Source organism: Orbicella franksi, chromosome 2 (genome assembly GCF_964199315.1).
Source record: "Orbicella franksi chromosome 2, jaOrbFran1.1, whole genome shotgun sequence".
Taxonomy (NCBI): domain Eukaryota; kingdom Metazoa; phylum Cnidaria; class Anthozoa; order Scleractinia; family Merulinidae; genus Orbicella; species Orbicella franksi.
Genome location: NC_138146.1, coordinates 28,522,733 through 28,546,116, shown reverse-complemented (window position 1 = coordinate 28,546,116; position 23,384 = coordinate 28,522,733). Strand labels below are relative to the sequence as shown.

The 23,384-nt window shown below is 37.3% G+C and overlaps 1 protein-coding gene and 1 pseudogene across 3 annotated transcripts; both read right to left on the bottom strand.

Annotated features, from left to right (window-relative positions):
• Nucleotides 1-1,156: 1,156 nt before the first annotated feature.
• Nucleotides 1,157-9,840, bottom strand: LOC145472494 (astacin-like; annotated as a pseudogene).
• LOC145479106 (octopamine receptor beta-2R-like) lies at nt 9,684-22,259 on the bottom strand. Of its 3 annotated transcripts, none has more exons than XM_081457364.1 (2): nt 21,932-22,259; nt 9,684-13,452 (listed from the first exon to the last, which is right to left on the bottom strand). In XM_081457364.1, the coding sequence occupies exon 2, from the start codon at nt 13,441-13,443 to the stop codon at nt 12,484-12,486; it is 960 nt and encodes a 319-aa protein (XP_081313490.1). In that variant the 5' UTR covers nt 13,444-13,452; nt 21,932-22,259; the 3' UTR covers nt 9,684-12,483. The 3 variants fall into 3 exon arrangements, with proteins under 3 accessions (XP_081313490.1, XP_081313491.1, XP_081313489.1); XM_081457365.1 differs by lacking the exon at nt 21,932-22,259 and adding an exon at nt 20,270-21,165; XM_081457363.1 differs by lacking the exon at nt 21,932-22,259 and adding an exon at nt 18,075-18,578.
• Nucleotides 22,260-23,384: the final 1,125 nt, after the last annotated feature.

Genomic DNA, 23,384 nt, shown 5'->3' with positions numbered 1-23,384 from the left:
GTTATTCAAGTTCTTATGGAAACGTACAGAAGAAGTAACTCGCCCGCCAGCAATAGCGGAGCTCCGGCGAAGCGGAGTGCCATAACTATAGGAACAGAACCACATGCATGCATAGAAATAGAAAACCATGCAACTCTTTTTTCATGGTCAACATGGCTAGCGGCACGGGCGCGTGCGCCCTAACACGAAAAACGACGACGACGACGGCCATACTCCAGCTACTAGGTCTACCAAGTCATGCAGTCTTGGTTTACAGCTTACATCTTTGATATTGAACATCCATGTTATGTTCAATTGACATCTGTCAAAACAAGGCATCCGCTAACCAGTATCACGTGACCATATCGCGGGCTCAGGTTTAGAGCTCGTAGACTCAAGCCAGGATAGTTTATTGTAATCGGGAGCTCCGCTTTTAGGCTACAAATTAAACGATTATGAGAAAGGTGGTCTAAAAATAATAGATTTGGACTGCGTGCTCAAATCCGTAAGGTTGTCCTTGGTAAAATTACTATTTAACGATATAAATGCAATATGGAAGACGTATTTACTTCACCTGTTAGAGCCCGTAGAAGGTCTGTTCTTTCTAAATTGTAATTGTGAGGTTTCTGATTATACGATATCCTCTAAATTTTACCATGAACATTGTGGTGGTCTGGATAATTTCTGTAAGTTTCCAATACAATTTCGATGAGGTGCCTTGTGTCAAAAAGAAGAGTATCATCTTTAAAGTAAAGAGTGTAGTTGACTGAGGTTAGTATTCCGGCGGAGTGTCAACTGAAGAATCAGCATCATATTCGGAGTTGAATAATCATGAGCATTTTGCCCTTCCGCCTTGAAAACGGCCCACGGCTCAAGGCCAACAGTGTTTGTTAAGAAATTAGAAAGAGATACGAGGCGTTTTGAGAAGAGCATGTGTTGAAAATAGGTTTGCCATCGATGCTGAAGGTATAGTTATTCCATAACAGTTTATTTTACGGACAGATAAAAAGATGTTTTCGTTCGATGTGTTATAGGCGCACTAGTGGTAAAGTAAATTTCAATAATTTTCTGAGAGCGTGGCACATCTTTCTTCAGAATAGAAAAGAATATCATAATAATACACACGTTGTTGTTGTTGTTGTTGTTGTTGTTGTTGTGTTTTAATCTTATAGAACGTTTATTTCTTATTACATTCATAAAACAAGTTCATTTGCTTGGCGTCCAGGGCACTGAGATGTTTCCGCTGACCAATGGATGCGCCGTTCTTGGATTTGATGGTAGATTGCCATGGCCACTTAGCAAAGTCACGCTTGCCGTAATGCATTATGGATCCATAGTCGTATGGAACGCCAAGACTGTCGATAGGTCTGTGGCTGTATTTTCTAAAGTTGAGTTTCTGGTCTTACTTACTCAATGAAGAGACCCGATTACAGGCATGATACCTGAGAAGTTGGATTTCCCAGCATGTGAAAGCTGGTAACTAATGCAAGGCGCCATGATTTACTTCGCTCAAACAGGTCTAACCGCGGGTTGTTGATCATAACTAATGGTTTGTTCTTTCACTCTGGTTATGAAGCATTAGCTTAGTTGCTTTTTTGTGACTGGGGTAAAATGGAATTAAAGACGTGTTTCAGATACCCGACGTTTAGTCAACTGAAGTCGAGATGATCTGCATTTTAGGGACCGTTCATTTTTTATAAGGTAGGGGGGGCTGGTGGGATTTGGGGGGGGGGCCATGCGAAAAAAAATGGCTTTCGAGGGGGGGCCATCCCAAAAAAATAAGGGAAAAAGGGGGGGTCACGTGAAATATTTTAGTAAAACTTTAAAATGGCATGATGTTTGAATGTCAAAAAAATTGCTATAGAATAAACATAGAAGGCAGGATACAAATTTATTACAAACTTTCCTTCTGCTTTAAAAAAACGTTTGGTGACAAAAAGCATTTGTAGCTACTGAAAAGAAGTATTTAACACTGTTATTTTCGAATGCAACTTTCACTGGCACTCATCTTCATCTCCGCTGTCGTCGAGTTCTTCGTCGCCACTTGCGCTGCTATGGGAGTCTCTTTCACCAATGCTGCAAGAAGCAACAATGCTTTCCGTCAGAGTGTACTCTTCAGGGTACATGAAGGTGTAAACATAATCTCTGACTTCCCGCTCAAGGTTGGTGGTGATTCTGCTTCTTGCAGCATTGATGAAATAATTTCCTTCCAAGAGCTGTGCGACGTATGGCCCATCTCTTCTAAATATCGACGTGGCAACATCCTCAACTTTAAGACACTCTTCCGGGACGGCCGTTCTAGGAGGGTACACAAGGCATTGTGGAAGATCATTTCCTAGCGGGTTTCCAACACAGATTCCATAAACTCGTTGGACGTTGTTTTCAGTCCGCTTCCTCTTTCTTTCATTTGACTTTCCGCGGTTTTCTTATTTCCTTCTCCTTTTGTTGATGTGCTGTTTGAGTATGCCTTTGAATATGCTGTTATAATTGCTCTTCTTATTTTCTAGTGCTTCCATGTCCTGCGTGACCTTCGTCAACTTAGCTTCTGTACATTTGATCTGTTTTACATTAAAACTGTAGGCAAATTCTTCGCCCTGCTTTAAAGCAAGCCCATTGGACTGAAAGAGTGTGGAATCGTGTTCCTTTACATCTTTCAATATGACATTCAACTTTTCCACCATTGCTCTGTGCTCTTTGATGGAGAAGTTCAGTTTTCTTCCATCACTGGGCTTCAACTGGTACCCTTGCATGGAAAACTCACTCGCCCTTTCTGAACAGCCATCCGCACTTAGAAAGATTGCTTCTTTTGCTTGTAAGATGTCAAACTGCCTGGATCGTTCAGCTGTAAACCTTTTCTTAAATGACTCGTCGCTTTCGCCATTATTGCGCATTTTGGAATGAGCGTCTTTCATGATGCTCATGTAGTAATGCGCTCTTTCCCCGATTGGATTAACAATATAAAGAAGAAAGAGCATGGAAGTGGCAGGCTGGTTTTATCTGACCCAGAGAGCATTGCTCTATTTGCAGATAAGTTTATTGTCAAATCGAAGTTTGTGGTGGATTATCTTCAGCATCTTGAAGTGCTGGAATTTAAAAGGAAAAAGAGAGCAGAAGAAAAGGCAAAGTTAAGTAGGGAGGAGGATTATCCTTGGACTGAGTTGTGCGAAGATCTAACCAAGCCTAAAAAGCTACATGTTCCAGAACTAAACAAGTACTAAAACCACCACGGGCTGAAGCAGCATTTGAAAAGCAGCAAGAGTGAGAAAGTAAAGGCAATTGTAAGACATTCATGCTTGTAGCAGAAGAGTCCTCTCAGAGCTGGCCAACCAACACTGAGAAATGCCAGGACAGTGACACAAAATGACAACAGGGCAAGTGCTGACAGCAGTGAAAGGGATGAAAGTGACAATGATGAGTATAACAGTGATGCCATTGACTCTGGGGGAGAAGATGACTCAAGTGACGTCATTCTTGCATTCATCAATTCAGATGAGGAAGATGCCAATGAGAGGCCAAATACCACACGCTCAGGGCGAGCCATAACTAGGAGATCCGAAATTGACTTCTCTTTCTTTTGATTTGTTTTTTAAACAACAGCTCTCTGTCGTATAGAGATTGTAAATATTGTCTTCATAGTGAGCACAATAACGTGAAGTAGGGGGATAATAGAGAAATATTAAAAAAGTTGAAATCTAAATATTTTTTGTCCATTTTTTTTTTTGGGGGGGGGGCATCCCAAAAAATGACCGCTATAAGGGGGGGCCATGTGAAAAAATTGGTAAGCTGAGGGGGGGTCATGCGATTTTTAAATGGTGCTTCCCAAATCCCACCAGCCCCCCCTCCCTCATAAAAAATGAACGGTCCCTTAAGCCTAGGAAACGAATACAGTTGAGCAGGTTTTCGGCTTCCTAAAAATTGCCGCTTCCGGGCAAACATAGCTGATAATCAGAACGTGAGTAAACAGAAGTACTTATGTCTTTGAGAAGCCATCATAACTCAGAAGGTCTATAATTTCCACATGTTAATAATAAAGCATGCCCTTAGAAATGAAGTAAACCAGCCGGTAATTACTTCTTTTTTTTCATTTCTTACCATCTTTGATGTTATCCGAAATAATTTCTACGTAGTTATCACGATCTGGTCGACTTCGTTCATGCCAGGATCCTAGAGGCAATTCGGAAAAAAAAAGAAGACATGAAATCTTGAGTAAAATGTATGCTTCATCTGCTTTTGAAAAATCCTAAGCTAAGGTTTAGAAACCAGGAGAAGAGAGTAAAAGAGCCCAATTAACGTTGGCTGGCTCCCGTCAATTAAGCTTGTTTTGACTGGCCGTTTTGACAGCTCTGCGAATTTGTTACAAATGCGCTTTTGCTTGGTCTAAAAGACAGGAAGTGAATTGTTCCTGTTAACAAATAAAGTGCAAAACCGAACTGAATAAGTAAGTACTCATCTGTCTTGATAGCCTGATCTGCTTATCTACTTTCTATTGAAAATCCTAAGGCCTAAAGGGCTCGAGAAGTTTTGCTCCCACTCCCGTCAAGTAAGAACAAGAAAGAGCTCACCTTCCCCTCCCCCCCCCCCCGCCCCCGCCCCCGCCACACACACACACACACACACGCACACACACACACACACACACACACACTCTTTCTCCAGATGAAGGAGGAGAGGTCCATCTTTCATTGGTCACTTCCGAATTACTCCCCACCTTGTCGCTCAAAGATTTGGATAAGGAGAATAACTAGAACTAGGCTCCTACCAAGAGCATGCCCAATCTCGTGAACAGCTATTCCATGGAAGCCACATCCAGAGCGAAGTGAAATTCGCTGCTTTCCACCAGTCCTACCAACAGATGAATAGCAACTGGAAGAACAAAAACAAAAAAAATTGTCAAAACACTGTTTGTTCTTATTCATAATTTTATCCTAGATTTTCTCCCTTTATTTCAACTTGGACGAGCTACATGTATGACACCTAACAAAGGGAAAAAGAAGCTTTACTATTAGTAGTATGAAAGCGAAGACGAGTAAGATTCCGTGATTAGTAGAAAGTGTATTGTAAAATTAAGAGTAATTTTCTTTTGTTTTTGCAAAAAGGATGATTATAGAGCATCAATCCTAATCATAAATTAGACGGCTATTAACAAACCTTTTAAAAAGATGAGATTTTAAACTACTCTTAAATGTACAAACACTGTTCGATTTCCGAATGTCTAAAGGAATACTTTTGCGAAATCTAGGGGCGCACGTGGAAAAAGCCCTGTATAAGATTTAGTTAAAGAATTTGAACTAAGTGTCCTGGAATACTACTGTTCTGAAGTAAATCAATCAAGTAAATCAATTAAGAGCCTTGTAAACGAGCAGAAGTAACCTGAGTACAAAGCCGTAGGAAATTGGACGCCAGTCATTTCGAAAGCTAAAGAAGTTAGACAGAAGAAAAACATAGGAAATATAGTGGACATCTGCACCCAGGCTAATGGTGATATGACAAGCGGTCAAGACAACCTTTCCTGACAAAGAACTCTATGTAAGCCTTCTCTGTTGTCCTCTTCACAAATTTGATGTACGTCTTTTTTTCCCACTCTTCCATAGCGCTGAAAATAGCAGGTCTCTTCCAGATGCTATCGTAAGAAAACAACGATTGATTTTTGTTACATTGCTAGTGAAGGCTTCCTTGCTTAGTCACGTTATCAAATATGTTATCTGACTCGAATGCTAAGAAATATGTGTAATTTACCTGCGCTGCCGTGTATAGTATAAGGAACGACTCCTCCAGGCCATTTACGATACTTTGACAACCACGTGCTCCACCGACGTCATTAGGGCTCATTCCATTTTCGGCTGCTTGAATCTGTTCTTCGGTGAGCAACATATCGCCCTCAAAAATCTGAGTTGAGGAGGTTTCTGAGAAGCAGACAAAAAGATTTACAACCATAAATTATGAAAAAAAAATGTTTTATGAATGAAAAAAGGACATCAAACCTCTCTTTTCACGTTCTTCATTTTCCACGTGCAGTGCAAGCGTCGAAGTAACGACGAGCAAAATGCAAAAAGAAAGCAAACTCGGAATCCAACTGCCAGAGAGCCACAAAACTTGGTAAGATCAGCACTATGACCGCAGCCGTCCCTTTAAAGACGAGCTTGTTTCAGCTTTATATAATAAGCAAGAAAAACACCGGCTTAAATTTTTCAACAGGACTGTTCAGCTGTACTTACAGATTTATGGAAAAACTTGGAACGCCAACAATCGACCATTAAGAAACTGCCAACAGCACAGACAGTTGAGTACATTCTGCTAAAATTTGGAAAGCGACTACAAAAGAGACCGTTTACCAACGAAACCAATGCGGCTTCTTTAAGCTCTCTCCTTGATTTACTTTGTGAATTTGAGTTCAATCAGCTGTTTAATTTTCTTTTTTATGTAGCTGATTGGTTCTTTGACCTGAAAACCCTTGAATAGCGATTTAATTTTTTTTGAATTCATTATGATTGTTATATTCTTTTGTCCTGGTAGCTCAGTGCTGCTTTACTTTACTTAGCTCAAAACTGAGAATTTTCTGACTGAATGATTGAATGAAGGAGTGTTTATTTCACATCGGATATGTGACAGCAACTACATGCATGTATTAAATATTGAAATGTTTAAAACGTTCTTTAGAGGAAGGCTATACAAAATATAGCAAACTATAGTCTCCCTTATGATCAATGTCAATTGACTACTTATAAATTATAAAGATAAACAAACTGGTATCAGATATTCAGTATTTTCAGCATTATTAATCCAGACAAACAGTAACTTTCGTGGGTAAACATAAGTCCATTCTAAGTCTACTTCGTTTGTTAAAATATGTATAACTGTCTCAAAAGACATACAATAACAAAATTTTTTGCCAGAAAATGTTTCACTTTTGTGTCTGAAAACCTATCGTATATACTTTGTTCATCTTGAAGATGACTCCATTGTCGAAAATGTTTGATGCTAATGCAGTTTTATGCGAGTCAATTTGAAATCGTTATTAAACCGTTAGCACGTTTTAAAACACAGTTTAAAGTAAAAGGAAAGTTTTAGACTTTTCCTTGCTATAAAAGTTAAGAACACTTGGCGATAAATCATGAATGTTTTGGTAACAAAAACGGCTTTGAATTTTAACGGACTGGGCAAATTGACCTATCATAGCGTGCGTGATAACTGAAAGCTATAATAAACATTTATAATTCTTTGGCCCTTTTCTTATTTGCCAGCTTTGTACGATAGTTATCAATCTTCACCGAGAGTATTTCCAGGAAAATTGCTGGCTGACGTAGCATAAAAGCTTTCTTTAAGGCGAATACCTGTTGTGTCATTCATTACTCAAGGCAAATTGCTAAAACTAATGCAACGAAAAGTGCATTATGGTAAGAATTAAAAAAAAAAAAGGTGCATATTCCTTTCGGAAATGCACAAATGCAAAACGTCAACATGGCGAGATTGGTCTTCTTTTACGATATTGTTCAAAGAATCTATCGTCCCTTCATTTCAGTTATTTAATCAGCTATACATTTTCAATTCCTCCAGAGAACACGGTCGTCTTCAAAAGATACATAACAGATAATTGATATCGCAAGGGAGAATTTGATGTCATTCTATTTTCTCACCTTTCCCCAAGGTTTCCGTTGCCCGATACTGGGGGCTTTGAGATCTGAGGGCTGGTGCTATATGCCTATTGTTGAATTGTACATGTGTGGAACAATGAATGGTCAGTAACTCACCAGGAGTAGCCGTTAGTAACAATAACACTTAGTGCATACATGAATACAGCTGAGTAAATAGGCTAACTGATGGCGCTGCTTTATTTTTCCTTTATTTCATTAAAGAGATTCTTTTGGTTCGTCAATCAAACTTATACATTTTACATAGAGATAACAAGATTCCATGAACTTAATACGTGTAAAATAAACACATGAAGTAGACACCTGAGGACTGTAAAAATCGAGTTAAGGCGGCCTTTACACTGAAATATAAAGTTTTTTTTTTTCAAACAACCATTTTAAAAACGTGAAAATTCAACATTTAGAATGTATTTTGAAACGAGTTTCCTCTAATCACTCGTTGATTTACGTTGAAATTAAGTTATCTGCGTCACTGGTAGCTATACTTCAACATAGAAACGCCCCTAGCAACGGTTGTTTACAGTCCAAAAGTGTTTACAAAATTGATTCATGCTTTTGAACTTAGTACTATGAGAATTTTTGCATCAAGATCCTGAAAATTGTTTCCTCTACCATCTTATACACCCCTTAAACTTGGTTAACATTTCTATGACCGGTGTCTGATTAGGGTATTCAGTGCAACATTTGTGTATTTCACAGGGCTAAAGTGGGTTTCCAGAGACCGAAGCAAACTTTAAATCCTTATTACCGAAAAATATCTCCTTTTTGAATGATATCTCCCGTTTGAAGATTGGTAAAATTTTGGTTTTGAAGATTGGTAAAATCACAATTATCTTGGTCGTGAATTAATAAATTTTTCAATGTGTGAAAGGTTTTCCCTGTTATTAAGTTAATCATTTCAAAATAAAAACGAGCGATAGAAACTTTACACAACGTTTCGATGTCGTCATGACATCAATATCAAGTGACAAGAAAATAATGGTTCAACAGTGTTATATATGCGGTGAGAGGTGTGATTGTTCATTAACATATTTGTCGAACACGCAATCGGATTCCATCCGCGCGAAACTATTTGTTTAGACAAATATGTTAATGAACAATCGCATATATAACACTGATGTGAAGTTTTATATGAAATAATTCATATATGAACTGCGGTTGTGGATGAAAGTGAAGAATGATCATCGCAGTTAATTTTCCAATTTAAGCAATTGGAAAGAAGAAGCCTGAAAAAAATCAGAGCTTCAACGGGATTCGAACCCGTGACCTCCGCGATACCGTTGCGATGCTCTACCAACTGAGCTATGAAGCCACACATTGGGAGCGAGGTCAATTAATCGAGTTCATATCTTCCCGTGAGGAGTGAAATCATGTGAAGTTTTATATGAAATAATTCATATATGAACTGCGGTTGTGGATGAAAGTGAAGAATGATCATCGCAGTTAATTTTCCAATTTAAGCAATTGGAAAGAAGAAAACTTCACATGATTCCACTCCTCACGGGAAGATATGAACTCGATTAATTGACCTCGCTCCCAATGTGTGGCTTCATAGCTCAGTTGGTAGAGCATCGCAACGGTATCGCGGAGGTCACGGGTTCGAATCCCGTTGAAGCCCTGATTTTTTTTCTCAGGCTTCTTCTTTCCAATTGCTTAAATTGGAAAATTAACTGCGATGATCATTCTTCACTTTCATATATAACACTGTTGAACCGTTATTTTCTTGTCACTTGATAATGATGTCATGACGACATCGAAACGTTGTGTAAAGTTTCTATCGCTCATTTTTATTTTGAAATGTTTATCGAAATTTAATCTCATTCGAATATTAAGTTAATATTAGTTATAATTACTAAAATTAGTAATTTACCTATATCTAAGAAAAAAAACCTCAAACACTGCTTTCAGAGGTTTGTGACGCGGACAACTTGCTTATAGACATGATGAATCTTTTTTAGTTGAATTCCTTATTTCAAACGCATGGCCTCTGGATTAAGATAAACAAGAAGAGGCGAAGGATAAGAGGGGTTTTTCCCTATATAGGCGTTATTCCTAGAGTAATCCCTCTCAAGTCATTTTTAGATTCCCCAGCCTCAAAAATCCTAGGAGGGTCTAGAAGTTTCCACAGGTGGACAGCCCTAACATCTTCACAGGCATCTTCACAGGCATCTTCATCGTCCAAGAGAACACCTACTCTAGGCACGTGGTGCATTATCGACCAGCGAACGGCATAACAATTCTAAAAATAACTTGATAGGGATTACCTTCATAATAAGGCCTACATGGGGAATCATCCTTTATCCTGTCGTGTGGTAAATCAACAAGTGCCTGCGCCTTTGGTCATAACGAACTCGATCGCGTTCAATTATCAAAACTTTTGCGTTCAAGTGAATCAAGGCTCATACCGGAGTTTCGTTCAATTTCGCTCGATTTACTGCACCAGAAATCGATTGATTAATTGGTTGGTTGTACAGAGATTACATTAGTGATTAAAAAACATCATACCCTAATTTTCGGACAGTAAACTGATTTTACCTTATTTAGATTGTGATATTGTGAAATACACGCGTCACTGTGAACCAGTTTTACAGAAGTCCCGATAGCATTCAAATCGTTCCAAACTTGTCTGTTACTTCAAAGCTTGCCTCGGAAATGGCAATGTGTAAGTAAATTGTTGACCAACTTTGATCCAGGTCCGCAAATCCATACCAGGAAATTTCCAATGTAATCATCATCCGTCTTTTACGTGCGATTTAGTTCGAGTGATAGCTCTTTTGTCGAAATGATACTGATTGTTTATTGAATAATTGAACTGTCAATCTTTCCTTTTTAGTTGACTTTTGTTTTCTTTCTTTACAAATATTTTCTCCTTTTGATTTGTTTGCTTGTTTGTTTGTTCTTGTTTTTGTTTGTTTGCTTTTTTTTTTTCTTAAGTTCATGGCCAGCAACCTGTGAAAGGGGAACGGGTTATCCACTATCGAATTGTAACGCAATCAGTGCAGTTGACCAAACTTTAAAACCGCCCAAGACGTTGTTCTCGAATGATATCTAGGATTACTTCAATATCCAGAAAATGTATTTTGATTACCGAAGGGAGGTCTTAGCAGTGTGCGGTATCAGACGCGTAAAACCTGATCTGCTAGCTGCAAAACCGAGTTCATCTCTGTACGTCCACAATTTTTATCAAATTCTTTATTTTCATTTTTGAAAATAGTTTTAAAATACTTACGACTTTCTAGTAATTTTTTCCCAATTTCTTTATTGGCTATTGCAGGCCTTCAATTAATTTTTACAGATTCGCGACGAATGCAAGTGGTACATGAGCTGGATCAAATTAAGGCATGCGCAGAGTAAGATATTTCAAATGATCTAAGCATCGAGTAAGCCTTTCAGATTTAGCAATGCTTTATCAACAGCAATTTTAGGAAAAGTATGAGCAGGGAGCATGTGAGCATGCTTTCAGGAAAACTGTTTCCTTAATTCTCTCTTCCGAAATCTAAGCATGCAGGGTAACCAACGCGGCAGAAGATTTTACGTGCAAGCTGCTAGACTAATTGATGATTGTTCTCTGCCCTGGTTTTGGTCAGTTTCTGATAAAATTTTAACCTGCCTCTAAGTTAAGAGATGGCGGAATACTGCAGAAACTGTCTGTACTGATCCTTCCCAGCTTTTAAGTGCTTCTTCAAGAGGACCGAGTGCTAATTAGCGTAACAGTATTTACGCTTTTATTGAACAAATAATTTGGCAACGAACAAACCAACTGAAAAGAGATTACAGTTACTTCTAAATAACATTTATCCTGTTCAGAAATTGTCCCTTAGACAAAGCCTCAAAGCTGAGTGCGAAATAGAAATTTAATTTATGAAAAATTGCCAGTTGAATAAGAGATGTCACTATTTGCCATCATCCAAGAAACTCTGACAAACTTCAAACCTCACATTAATAGCAATCTTTTGGCCTACGTCTATGGCAAGCAGTTATTTACGCTTCGATGGCATGCAGTTATTTACCGAAGTTAACTGCAGTGATTCGTGCAGTTTAATGCCTTGATTATGTACGGAACAACAGCAATTAAGTGAAACTAATACAGGATGCGGGGCTGGTACTCCCATATATTAGCTACATACGTATGTGCCACTATTGGCATCGTGTTCCGGGTGTGATCCTTAGATAGGATACCTAAATTACATGATGTTTAAATTACAATGTTGCAGAAACGAAATATAGTTGACCCGTTCACGCCATTCTTAGTTTTTGTTTTCCCTTGTACAGGGTATCATCTTTCGGGTTTGTGCCTTAAATAGGGAATCACTTTGCGTTTGCTTTATCCTTAAATAGGGTCAGGCTTTAAGACTCTTCGCGGCACACACTTATTCTAGATTTATGGGAGTGCTTCCCCACTTCCCGAATACATAACCCACTATTCCATGGAAGGGCTACTCCTGGACACAGATGGAACACCTGGCCAGAGGCAGAGGGGATTGAAGGAGTCTTGTCAATGACCTATGCTCCGCAATGGAGAAGGCAGGCTTCATTAAACACTTTTAGACGACGTAACTTGTGCTGTTAAATAGCATAATAGTACATGATTGATAAAAATGCCCATAATATAAATTTTAATCGTTTTTTATAGCTATACTGTTAAATAAGACCACTGTCTCCCACTCAACTGAATGGAACAAGTTCGTTCTCTATTGTTATTATAAACGAGCTCAGTTCATACCGCAGGCTTAAACAGTTCTTGACAACCCTGTTGCATTCGCGTCTCAGTTCTTCACCTGGTATTAAATGCAGCTTTTAAGAGAATTGAAACAGCCTTCGATATTTCTGATTTAGTGATAATGTACAGAGATAATCATCGATTTCTACAAGGTGTTATAATGGGCCCAAAGATTCGCCTTAAGATGAATTTGAAAGTCTTTCTAAATTCCGGTATTCGCACTCCGTACACTATTGGATTGATTGACGAGTTTGAGTAGTGCAAAAATTTGTAAAATATCAATGCTGACCAACTAAAAGGGCACTTCGTTAGTGGGCAGTACACATTAACGACAAGCGTGATGAAGAATGGAGTCCATGCAATCAAAAAGAACCCAATGACAAAGGCAATGGTTGTGGCGGTGCGAATCTCTCGCTTCAGTGAGCGCTTACTTGGGTTGTTGTTCATCCTGGTCATGGCAATTTTCCAAATGGCTGCATATGAAACCACGATGATCGTCAACGGCAGTAAAAAGAAGACAACGAAGGTAAAGAGAACCCGGTCTCCTGCTTGGATGTCAGGGATCATGAGTTTCACAGAAGCTGCTAAGGCTGAAATGAACCAAACCAGGAACAAAGCAATGTAATAGACGTACTTTTTGGTGTTGCGATGCTTCACGGCCCAGCCAACACAAAAGTAGCGTTCCATAGAAATGGCCATGAGATGTAAAATTGAAGAGATTCCGGCAAAGCTGTCCAATGTGGTATAGAGCTCGTTTAAGTCAGTGAAACTCTTATTCATCGCCTTCCGATCGGCGTAGTAGTTCAAAATGTACATCCACAAAGGAACGGAAATGGCACCTACCAAAATGTCGGCAGCTGCTAAACCAAGCACAAAGTAGTTCGTCACCGTTCGGAGTTTGTCGTTAATGAAGAAAGCTGTCACCACCATTAAGTTGCCAAACACGGCAACTAAGGCAATGACAGTGTAAAAGAAACAAGCTGCAATGACTGATTCCTTTGAAGGGAGACCATAGTCTTCGCCTCCGCCTCCTCCTCCTCCAGGCGTGGGCGATGTGACGTTAGGTGCTGTTGTTATGTTTGGTGTTTCTGTCATCGTACCTGACTAAGAAAATAGACAAAAGAAACTTGTGTTAATGTCCGTTTTATTTAATGATTACGACTTAACACAATAGTCTTAGTTTTTAAAGATGCTTCCTTATTGTTTGCTTGGTAATTTTTTGACCCAATATTAGTCACGAATGAAAATATTAAAATTGAAAATGATCAATAAAATAATATCATTATTATTAACGTGACTTAATTTATAACACCAATATGAGATGAAGTGTGTAAAAATTGAAATATATTACGTTTCTACATAGCTTGCGCCCTCGCTGCATTGCATTCCAGCGAAATGAATAATTTTTGCCAATTTGAAATATGGGACCAAGAAGGAAACGAATCGATCAAAAAAGATAATTGAGACAGGTTACATATGATTCATAAATTCCTCGATATACTTGTTTCATAAGCTAAGGAAGAGCTGATTGAAACAATTTGTTTTCTGCAAATAACTACTCCTTCAAAATCTAAAATGAACTTGTTTCTCAAATACACACCGTGTTGAAACAGCGAGGTCGAATTTGCAAGAAAAAAAATCAGGATTTTATCGATGGGCCAATTTAATTGCAATGGGCCTTTTGCATGGCGACTCATTTCTCGGCAGACCTCTTATAAGCCCATCCGAAATGACTTACCTGACACGCGAATTAGCAGACAAATGGTCTATTGTCTATAGAGCATGAAACTGTAGATTCATCAAGATACTGTGCTTCTATCAATGTACGAAAGGAATAAGGGAGTTTTGATCATGTCCTCATCGAGAATACACGTGTGAGGAATGGCCAAGTGGCTTGTTAAAAGCTACGTTGTTCTTAGTGAAACTTCCAAATTGAATTTGACTCAACTGTTCTGGCAGCCAATAAGAGCATCGAGTAAGAGTAATTTATTTTCACACCTAATAACTACGCTTTATTTGGTTGCAAGAAAAATGGCAAAGCGAAGCGACATAGGAGAGCATTCGGCTACCTTACATTTCTCTGAAGTGTAAAAGGAGACGAAAATATACTCAAATAGTTGACCTTCATATGCAGCTTTATATCAACCAAACCTGGCCCCGACTCGATAATGATAGAATCTTTATCAAACGAATTTAATTACGCGTTAAAGTAAAAATTTAGAAAGTAATAACATTCAACTACACTTATTTGTATTTCCCTGAATTGTTATCTCTTACTAGCGAAGAATTTAATCAGTGCAACCTGTGCGATTAAAAGTTGTTTGCCTCGCACCAGACTTTATGTCATATTGATCCTCGTTTTTGGACAGAAAAAAAAATTAATGCTTCTACGTATTTATGAAGAGTAATTAAGCGAAGTCAACAAACAAAACACTTGTCCTGTGTTTTCTATAGTTGTCGGATAACATGAAAAGAATTCAGCTGCTTCATTGACAACCAGTTAGTTTTTAATCCATCCTTTGTTTTGCAAGAAGTGAGGCGCTTCTAGGAGCAATTAGCATGTTAGTTCGAAAACGCTTATTTTTACATAAATGGCGATTCATCTGTCCATAACTCAACCACTATGGAAATGATGTTTACTGAGACCAAGTTATCAGTGTGTTCTGTAAGTGAGCTGAGCTGTGGAGGTTTTATTCGTCGGATTGTCGCTTTCTGGTGTTCACCAAAATAGAAGATAATTGTTTTGGAGGGATAGCTTGATTCAATTTACTTCGGCAGACCACAGGAGGTTTTAATATATTCGTAACATCATTGCTTGTTGTGAGCCATTCGGACTTGGTAAACGGGTTATTTTTTACACTAGGTACATTTGGTAGCATATGAGAATTTGTGCCAATAGAGAAACGCCGTTTTCTTCACTTTCTCCCAGCCAGCCGACGTTGTACGCTTTCAGGCAAACATATATCTCCAAACTATTTACATATAACAAAGAAAAGCTGCATAAATTATACCCAACAAACTTCACTTTTACCCATGCTTCCCTTCAATAAAAGAAATTTGTCATCGTCTTTTATCTTTTATCGTGAAAAACAGAGTCATTTAGCTGAGTTCAGTAATGAATATCGCACTCCTCCGGTCAAGCGTTCACTGAATTGATTTTAGAACATAATAATAGTACCAAAACACAATAGTGAAAAGTTAATGCAAGCTGTTGTAAGAACAAAGCAAATTTAGAATGCAAGAAATTTCATCAAAGTAAAGTTTTAATAAAACACTGTAGTTACTCTCGTAGAAAAGCAATTCAAAATTCTCAGAGTATAGGATAAAGTTGTATAAAGCATAGCAGTCCTGACCCAGCAAACGACCGTCAAGATCGAAGTGAGTGAGCTCAATAAAGAATTATTATTAAAATATATGATTATTATTATCATCATCATCATTATCATCATCATCATCATCATCATTATTATAATTATTCATAACCATATTATTAATGCAATTGCTATTGTAAATAGTTTTGTGCTGTAAAAAAGTGATCATGTAAAGTTTTAGTGAAGAATTTTAGACTAGTAAGCCCAATAACATTATTATCATTATCATTATCATTATCATTATCATTATTACCATTATCATTATTGATATTATTATTATTATTATTATTATTATTATTCACCAATTTAAGGTGTTATCCTTGATTCGAGCAATTATCGCCCTTGAGCTTTTCGCACCGACAACATCCTGGCCTGCGATATAATAATTTTCAGATTCTGAAAACATTTAGAACATTATTCTTTCTTCGGTACCCTTGGAATGGCAAACTACTGAAGGTGGTTGAATTTAATAATCAAGAAAAAAAAAACAGCCCTGCGAGCAGGAACAGTTCGTTTTCGATGCTAACCACCAATAGAATAAGGCATCAGAATTTAACTTCAAGAAATAACGTAACTGAATTAGTTTGAACGTATAAAGACTGAATTGCGAGATGTCGAAATTGTTGGCATAAATGTGTTTGCATTTCTCTGATTTAATTTTTATCAAGAATCTTGTCGTTTTCAATATTCAACTGAATAACAACAGATTTTTGACGAATTTGAGAGATTATATCTACACCCCAGTTTTGTTATTGCCCCAGTTGAACTTAGTTTCTTATCATATCTTTTTGAGTTATCAATCATTTACATCTGGCGACGGATAAAAGTTAAAGTTTGAACGAAATGTTGCATTAATTTCATAAGAATTTCCTTAATTTCTGTTTATTGATTGACATTTCTTGTTTCCTTTTGTCATTATTGCAATCCAAAGATACAGAAAAATCCAGAATTATGTTGATGAAAGCAACAGAACGCGCAAGAGCATTTGATTGCCTATCTACATTTGGTGCACAGTAAGCTGTGATCAAAGGCCAAAAGAAAACTCGATAGCGAAGTTTCTTTTCTGTGCTAGAGTCAACACACAAAAAAGTGGACTTTCCTACATCTATTTAATAGCGGAATTTTTTTAAATCAAATGACGACCCTTTATTTAGTCAATTCGAATAATTTTAACACCAATTCAAGTCCATGCGCTTATTATGGATTTCCATAGGCTGATAATGTTACTGATATTTAGGGCATGCATTTCGTGGAACATTAAATGAACTGGGTAGGTAAATTCGTTTGCGCTCGTGTTAACGTTTACTTTGTGAAACCAGTTTCACCTTTTTAACATTATGGACTATTCTGTACAGATTTTAACTTCTAACTGCACGTTTTCACCGAGAGAGGCTCTTTTTTTATAGATATCATGTTCTTGGGTTTTTTATGAACAAGAAAGCAAGTGAAATTTGCATCTAGGAAAGGAATGCAAAAACACAACTTTGACATGCAGTTGGCATCGTATAAACTGGCGTTAAAATGTTTCAAATTGCTACTGTCTCTCGTTTCCTAGAAGTAACCCTCTTTTGTTTTGTTTCTTTCTTAGTAGAAAACTTAAAGGTATCATCATAATATACCAAAGCAATAGTAAGAACCTGGTACAGGAATCAATCTGAAACAATACGTCGTCACAATCGACAAACAAACTTCCGCAACAACCACGGAATGCCTGATTGTTTTAGTGAAACGACTGAATTTTTAGCAGTATTTTAAAAAATGATGCGGTTTTTGTCCCGACTAAGATCTAATGTCTTGTGCTTTTAGCTTAAGCTCTGTTGTAACGTGCGAGAGCGAACAATTCATTGTATAAGAACAGAATCAGTTATCAAAGAGAACCAAAGTCTTCCGCTGGAAAGATCAAACGTGTGATCGATTTGGTGTTGCCTGATCGTTTGAGAAGAATACTTATCAGATCTTGGACGCAGCCTTAGTTTAAAAGTGATTCCATTCGGCATGAATATATGTGCTAAGTTTTCGTGGAGAGTAACTGGATTTACAGTATTACTCACTTGTGGTACTATCTATGGCAGAACGAAACCACCTATATTACAAGGACAAGAATACGACAGATATTTATCAAGTTCTCCAATGTTTCCCCAGGAGTGGCAAATTCAAAACAACAAGTTTTCGTTATTGAGCTATTTTCTAACACAGAGAGTTGTTTTAGGAAAATATCTTTACGTGCCGTATTACTTTCATTTCCGAAGCAAATCTTTGAGTGTTTGCTCTATCACAAGCAATCACCAAAACTGGACGCGCAACATTTACCCTGTGATAATGTACACCTGAGCGTGTGACCAGGCTATAACTAACCTTATCCAGTGAGATTGTTGATAGTTCGTTAAACCAGAAGGCCTTGTTAACGATGTCAGATTTTTTTTTTCTTTTAGTCCCTTTTCAAACCTGATGTTTGTTATCGCAGGAATAGTCAAATGTTAACACCCGGCAGTAACAAGCTATCACATTTTTTGCATTTCAATAAACTGCTGTCAATCAGAACTTTTAATTGCCACCTTCAAAGTAAACGTTAATGTCAAGCCAATTGAAAATTCATGAGAGTTGAGTGACGGAAATCTACCGCAAACAACACAGCAATTGTTCCTAATATCTATAATCCTACGCGTGTTCTGAAGATCCAAGAAACTTCATCAACTTCTTAGTTCATGAAATGAATTTTCCGGAAATTGCAGCAGGAACGTGCAACGTTTGTAATAAGAAACGGAAAAATAGAAGAAAAAGTTATCGGCGTTGCTTTTAAAATGGAATTAAACGTTCAGCAAACAAAGTTTACTCCGAATTACAATAATTTCATCTCGGAGTGAAAGTTTTCAAGCGGAAAAGTTTATCTTTCAGTTTAAGTCGTGGGATCTTTTAAGGTCCAGAACCCAAAAATAACTTGAATTACTTTCTTACAATACAAAACACCAGGAATATGGCAATAACGAAAAAAACAATACAAAGTGTGATTAAGTGAGATACTAAAAAGATTAGTAACGAAGAAAAAAGTTGTCGAAAAACACATCGTATTCATTAGTCAAGAGTAAAATATACAGGAAAGTGAAAAACAAGACTTGATTGCGAATTGAAAATCAGTAAAGAAAATACAATTCTAAGAACGCAAATTACACATTTTTAGTTTCAATCATATTTGATTTTGCAATAAATCCTACCTCGAGTCAGTGTTTTTAGTAAAAAAAAAAAAAAGGAAATAAATGAGATCGTCAATCATGGCGGCACTTTACCATCAGAAACTCATTTATATTCTAAGCCATACTCCGTGACTATTTTCTGGGTGATAATCAACCAAGAAAAGTCGGATTGGTTGACGATTGTGGCAGTTCATAATTTCCTGTTCCTACCCTGTTCATGTCTTAGGACAAATTTTAAACACCGATATAAAAATGTGTGAGAGCTAAACTTCACAGCTTTGCGGGTCGATGGTGTGCGTTTTGGGCTCAGATGAAGGAAACTAAATGAAATCATTCTTGACAAGCGTTAGTGCGCGCAGGAAAAGAAATTCAAATGTAAAATTAAACAAGCAACTTGCGAAATTGTTCTTTTACCTTTGCCTTATACTAGTTATCGATCCATTACGAAAAATGTTAAAAGAAATACCCTAATCCTGACTTTTTAGATGTTCATTTGAAATACGCTTGAAGGAAAATATAAAACTTACGACAAATCAAAAACCGAAAATTAAATCGATCTCTTATCCCGTGCTAATACTATGAAAGCTACTCATTTCCTACCGGTCAAAAACACAATTCTTTGTCCACTGTTTTTTTGTTACTTGGATTTCTTGAGTGCAAACTGTCAAGAAAAACCTAAAATTGACTGGAATATTTTCCGAAGGGAATTCAGTTCATCTTCCTCTGCATTGAAAATCTAGGTAAATATGTCTGTCTACTTAATTCTTAATCTGTAGACATAGCGTCCGCCTACAGCTGGATTTATTAAAAGCTGTAGGAATAAATGAATGGTCAAAATTCAACACAACAGGTACGAAGGCGGATTTTGGGCCATTAAAAAGTTTAAGACGCAAATGGGCTTTGCGAAAATTAATGACCCTTTAAGTGCAAAAAAAGTTTTACGTACAGCTGCAAATGGCTTTTTATCGCGTTTTCTCTCTGGGGAATTAACTGCTAAAAGTGCTTATGTCGCTTTTTTGACAACGTTTAAAGAAATATTAAAAATTGGGAGCCTTCTGCTGACTGACACAATAAAAACACAACGATAATCGGTTATTTAAATTGCTTCAGTGCTTTTTTTCCACAGACATATCATGTATACCCAAAAACAAAACCCACCGACAATTTTGATAAAAGTTGAAAAAAGTCCGCCAAAGAAAAGGGAAATCATGATAAGCTTGTTTTGTTTCCTTACATACAAGATGTGGGCTGGTTACAGGATCGTACTGGCAAATATTACAAACCACAACTTGTGGACGACACTGGAGAAGTGCTGACGATGTTACACATGGGGAATAAAAAAGTGTAGCATTTCAATACCTTTTGCGGAATAGATCCTTGAGTTTTCTGTGTAGTTAGTTTGTCCCAGTGACTCTATAAGCTATGCCGACTGCAAGGTTGCATGTTTTATACCCTTAGCTTATGTTGGCCTCTCAAAGCGAAAAGCTTATACAACAGGTCTTCTTGAAGGTTTGGAGATTACTCTAAACAGTCTCGTCACACGGACACAGTAACGAAAGCTGCGCATGTGTTAAGGGGATTTACATATACATTGTTAGAATCACGTGGCTTTGCTGATTACCAAGACTGAAGTGTTTTTCCTGTTGGCTATAATAACGTCAGACACAAAGCTACAGTTCACCACTGAAATGAGATGACATCGGAGAGGACATTTTGAAGATAAGCATGAAAAATAAGCGTTTTATCAAAAATCTAACCAAATTTCCGTTCATTTCAAAACTCTAATGCTGCAGTATAGGTAAACAGACAAAGTTTAAAGCCTTGCGTGTAACATTGTATAAAGAAGCTAGGCATTACTTTGTTTGGCATGGATTATATTTGGCAAGAAATGTTTTGGCTTGTCGTCTTACAATGCTCTGACCACGTACTTAGCTGGAGCAGTTTCGCGGTAAACCCAAGTTCATCTCCTCGTCATGCTTGTAAATCGACAACTGGTCTGCTTCCCGCCAATTGTAATTTTTAAGCCTGTTATGATTCAGTATTTGAAAGATTTGTTTCTTTTAGTTTAAGTGCCATGTCTGAGAACTAACTTTAGATGTAGCTAAGCGCATTGACTAGTATCAACATTCAACTTGTGACATAATTTAACATGTAACATAAAGCAGTTGCTCTTTATGTCTTATTCAACTTTTACTTTCAGAATTCGTTTCAACATTGCTGTTTTCCTTAAAAATGCATAAAGATCATTAATTTCATCGATTTTTCTCTGAGCGCCTGGCTTCAGAGCGATGAAATTATCTTTGACGATTTCCAAGTGTCGCACATTCACGAGGGAATAAGTACCTGCGTAACCATCCTTAGAAAACAATTATTTTGTTTTCGCCTGTGGTAACTGTTTAATATGAAGACTTTTTGTGTTTCACGAACACGAAAGTCGTTTCAAACAAATAGTTTCGAACTTTCGTTGTTGCACAATTCCAACGTTCTTTGAATTATCTATCAGACACTGACCGAAAAGTGTAAGCAAGGCGCAGAATGTATCTTCTTCATAATCCAACTCCACAGGGATATATCCTGTTAGACAATCGACCAACCATATGCTCCAATAAAATTGTCGCTGTTTGCCATCATAAGCTTGTTTTAATGCAACTTACTTATGAAATCGCTCCAAATGATAACATTTTCGAAATATGGTGGGAATAAGCGACCAAGCTCTATCGACTGGCTATAAGAATACTTTCATAACAAAAGAACGGTGCGTTCAAGAAAGTATTAAACGAAAGAGCCGACAAACTTGCTCTGAAGGAAAGATCATACATACATACATACGTATCTTTGTCATATGAGATAGAAATGTCTTGAAAATGCGGGTTTATGTATAGAATTTCACGCAGCTTGGTTTTCTCGTAGACATGGTAGATGTAAAGTTCGATGGTTCCCTTAAGACATTTCGCTTTTCGATATCCCCGCTATACTATCTTTTTCACACAAAAAAATAATATGAAAAAACAACCAACCTACCTTGAATTTGAATTTCTACTTTCAATGTAATTTCCAAACTGAACAAGAGGATTAAATGAGGCAAGAACCAACTACAGTAATTATCATAGATGTGATTTGCTTGACATGCAGGTGATTATAACTGACTGGCACTATCACTGTGCTGTTGACACAATTACGAGCCATTAACCAGTATAATAAAGCTGGCTAGCAATATTCAAATTCGCCAAAAGTAGAACCTGTATTTTTTGGCAACTAAACTCTCGTTCGGTTAAAATATTTTCTTTTCTTATTTTCGTGACAGATATCGGGCGGAAATTGCTGATAAACGTCTGATTGGAAAATTCATCCAGGAAAACTGATCCATAGGAAATATTGTAGTTTTTTTTTGTTGTTGTTGTTTTTAACACAGTCGGTTAAAGCCTATGTTTTTTAACGATAAAGAAACGATAGCGACACATCAAAAATTTTGTCAGGAGAATTTTTATAGGCTAAGATCAGACAGTCGAAAATGTTAAATCGTTATATAAGTTTAGTGAGCCAACAAAAAAGTACTTCACAACACAGGACTGACACTTACACCTAGAGTAGACAGTTTCTCCTATGGGATCACCGTGAGAGGAAAATCGATGTCTTGCTCGCTTGAGGCGATTTTGTTACTGTTGCTGTGCGTGTGAGTGAAATACTAGATGGTGTATTAAAAACAATACCGGTACAGAATGGCTCGAATGCAAATAATTTAATATTGTGTGTTTTTCGGATACGCGTCATCTTAGAAAAGTAATTTAATGTACACAGTAGCGCAAAGTAAATTTGAAAAAAAAACCGACACAAAAGAAATCAAAACAAAGATATATTTTACTTACTTTTGATTACATTCTAACCAATCACAACTTATCCTTTTATTTTGCTTAACCAGACGAAAATGCTCCAAAGAGAAAAATCATGGTTGAGTACTTAGTAACGTGTGGAAATCAGTGTTGTTCTGAACGCATAACTTATTAGTTATACACTATACTAGTTTATTGCATTGAGCTATCACTGGCATCCTGTAAGATATGAAATTAATCAGTCGTTGTTGTGCCCCTGTCAATCCGCAGGCCACCAAATTAAACCACGTCGAGGAAAATTTGAATAGTCCAATATTTCTGATGAAATCATGATGAATTTGAAGTTGGTATATTTATTCTAGATAAATAATAATGGAAATTAAAGGTTAATTCTCCAGAGAGGATATTCGGAAAAGCTGGTCATGCGTGGGTTTTAGAGGAAGATGGATTAAGAAATGAAACACACACAGGGGGGCATATGTTATAATCCAGAATCCCATTTAAACCTGATGAGAACTGAAGTATCTCGGAAACACAATTATTTTAACAATTAAGTTGAAAATGAATGGTTTGGCGTTCGGACTTAACAAAGAAGGTATTCATCTATTTTGAGAAAAAATGTGAGAAAAAAAAACTGATAAAAA

Excerpts from the sequence above, each read along its gene's own strand:
- LOC145479106 (XM_081457364.1), bottom strand. The coding sequence starts at position 13,443 with ATGACAGAAACACCAAACATAACAACAGCACCTAACGTCACATCGCCC.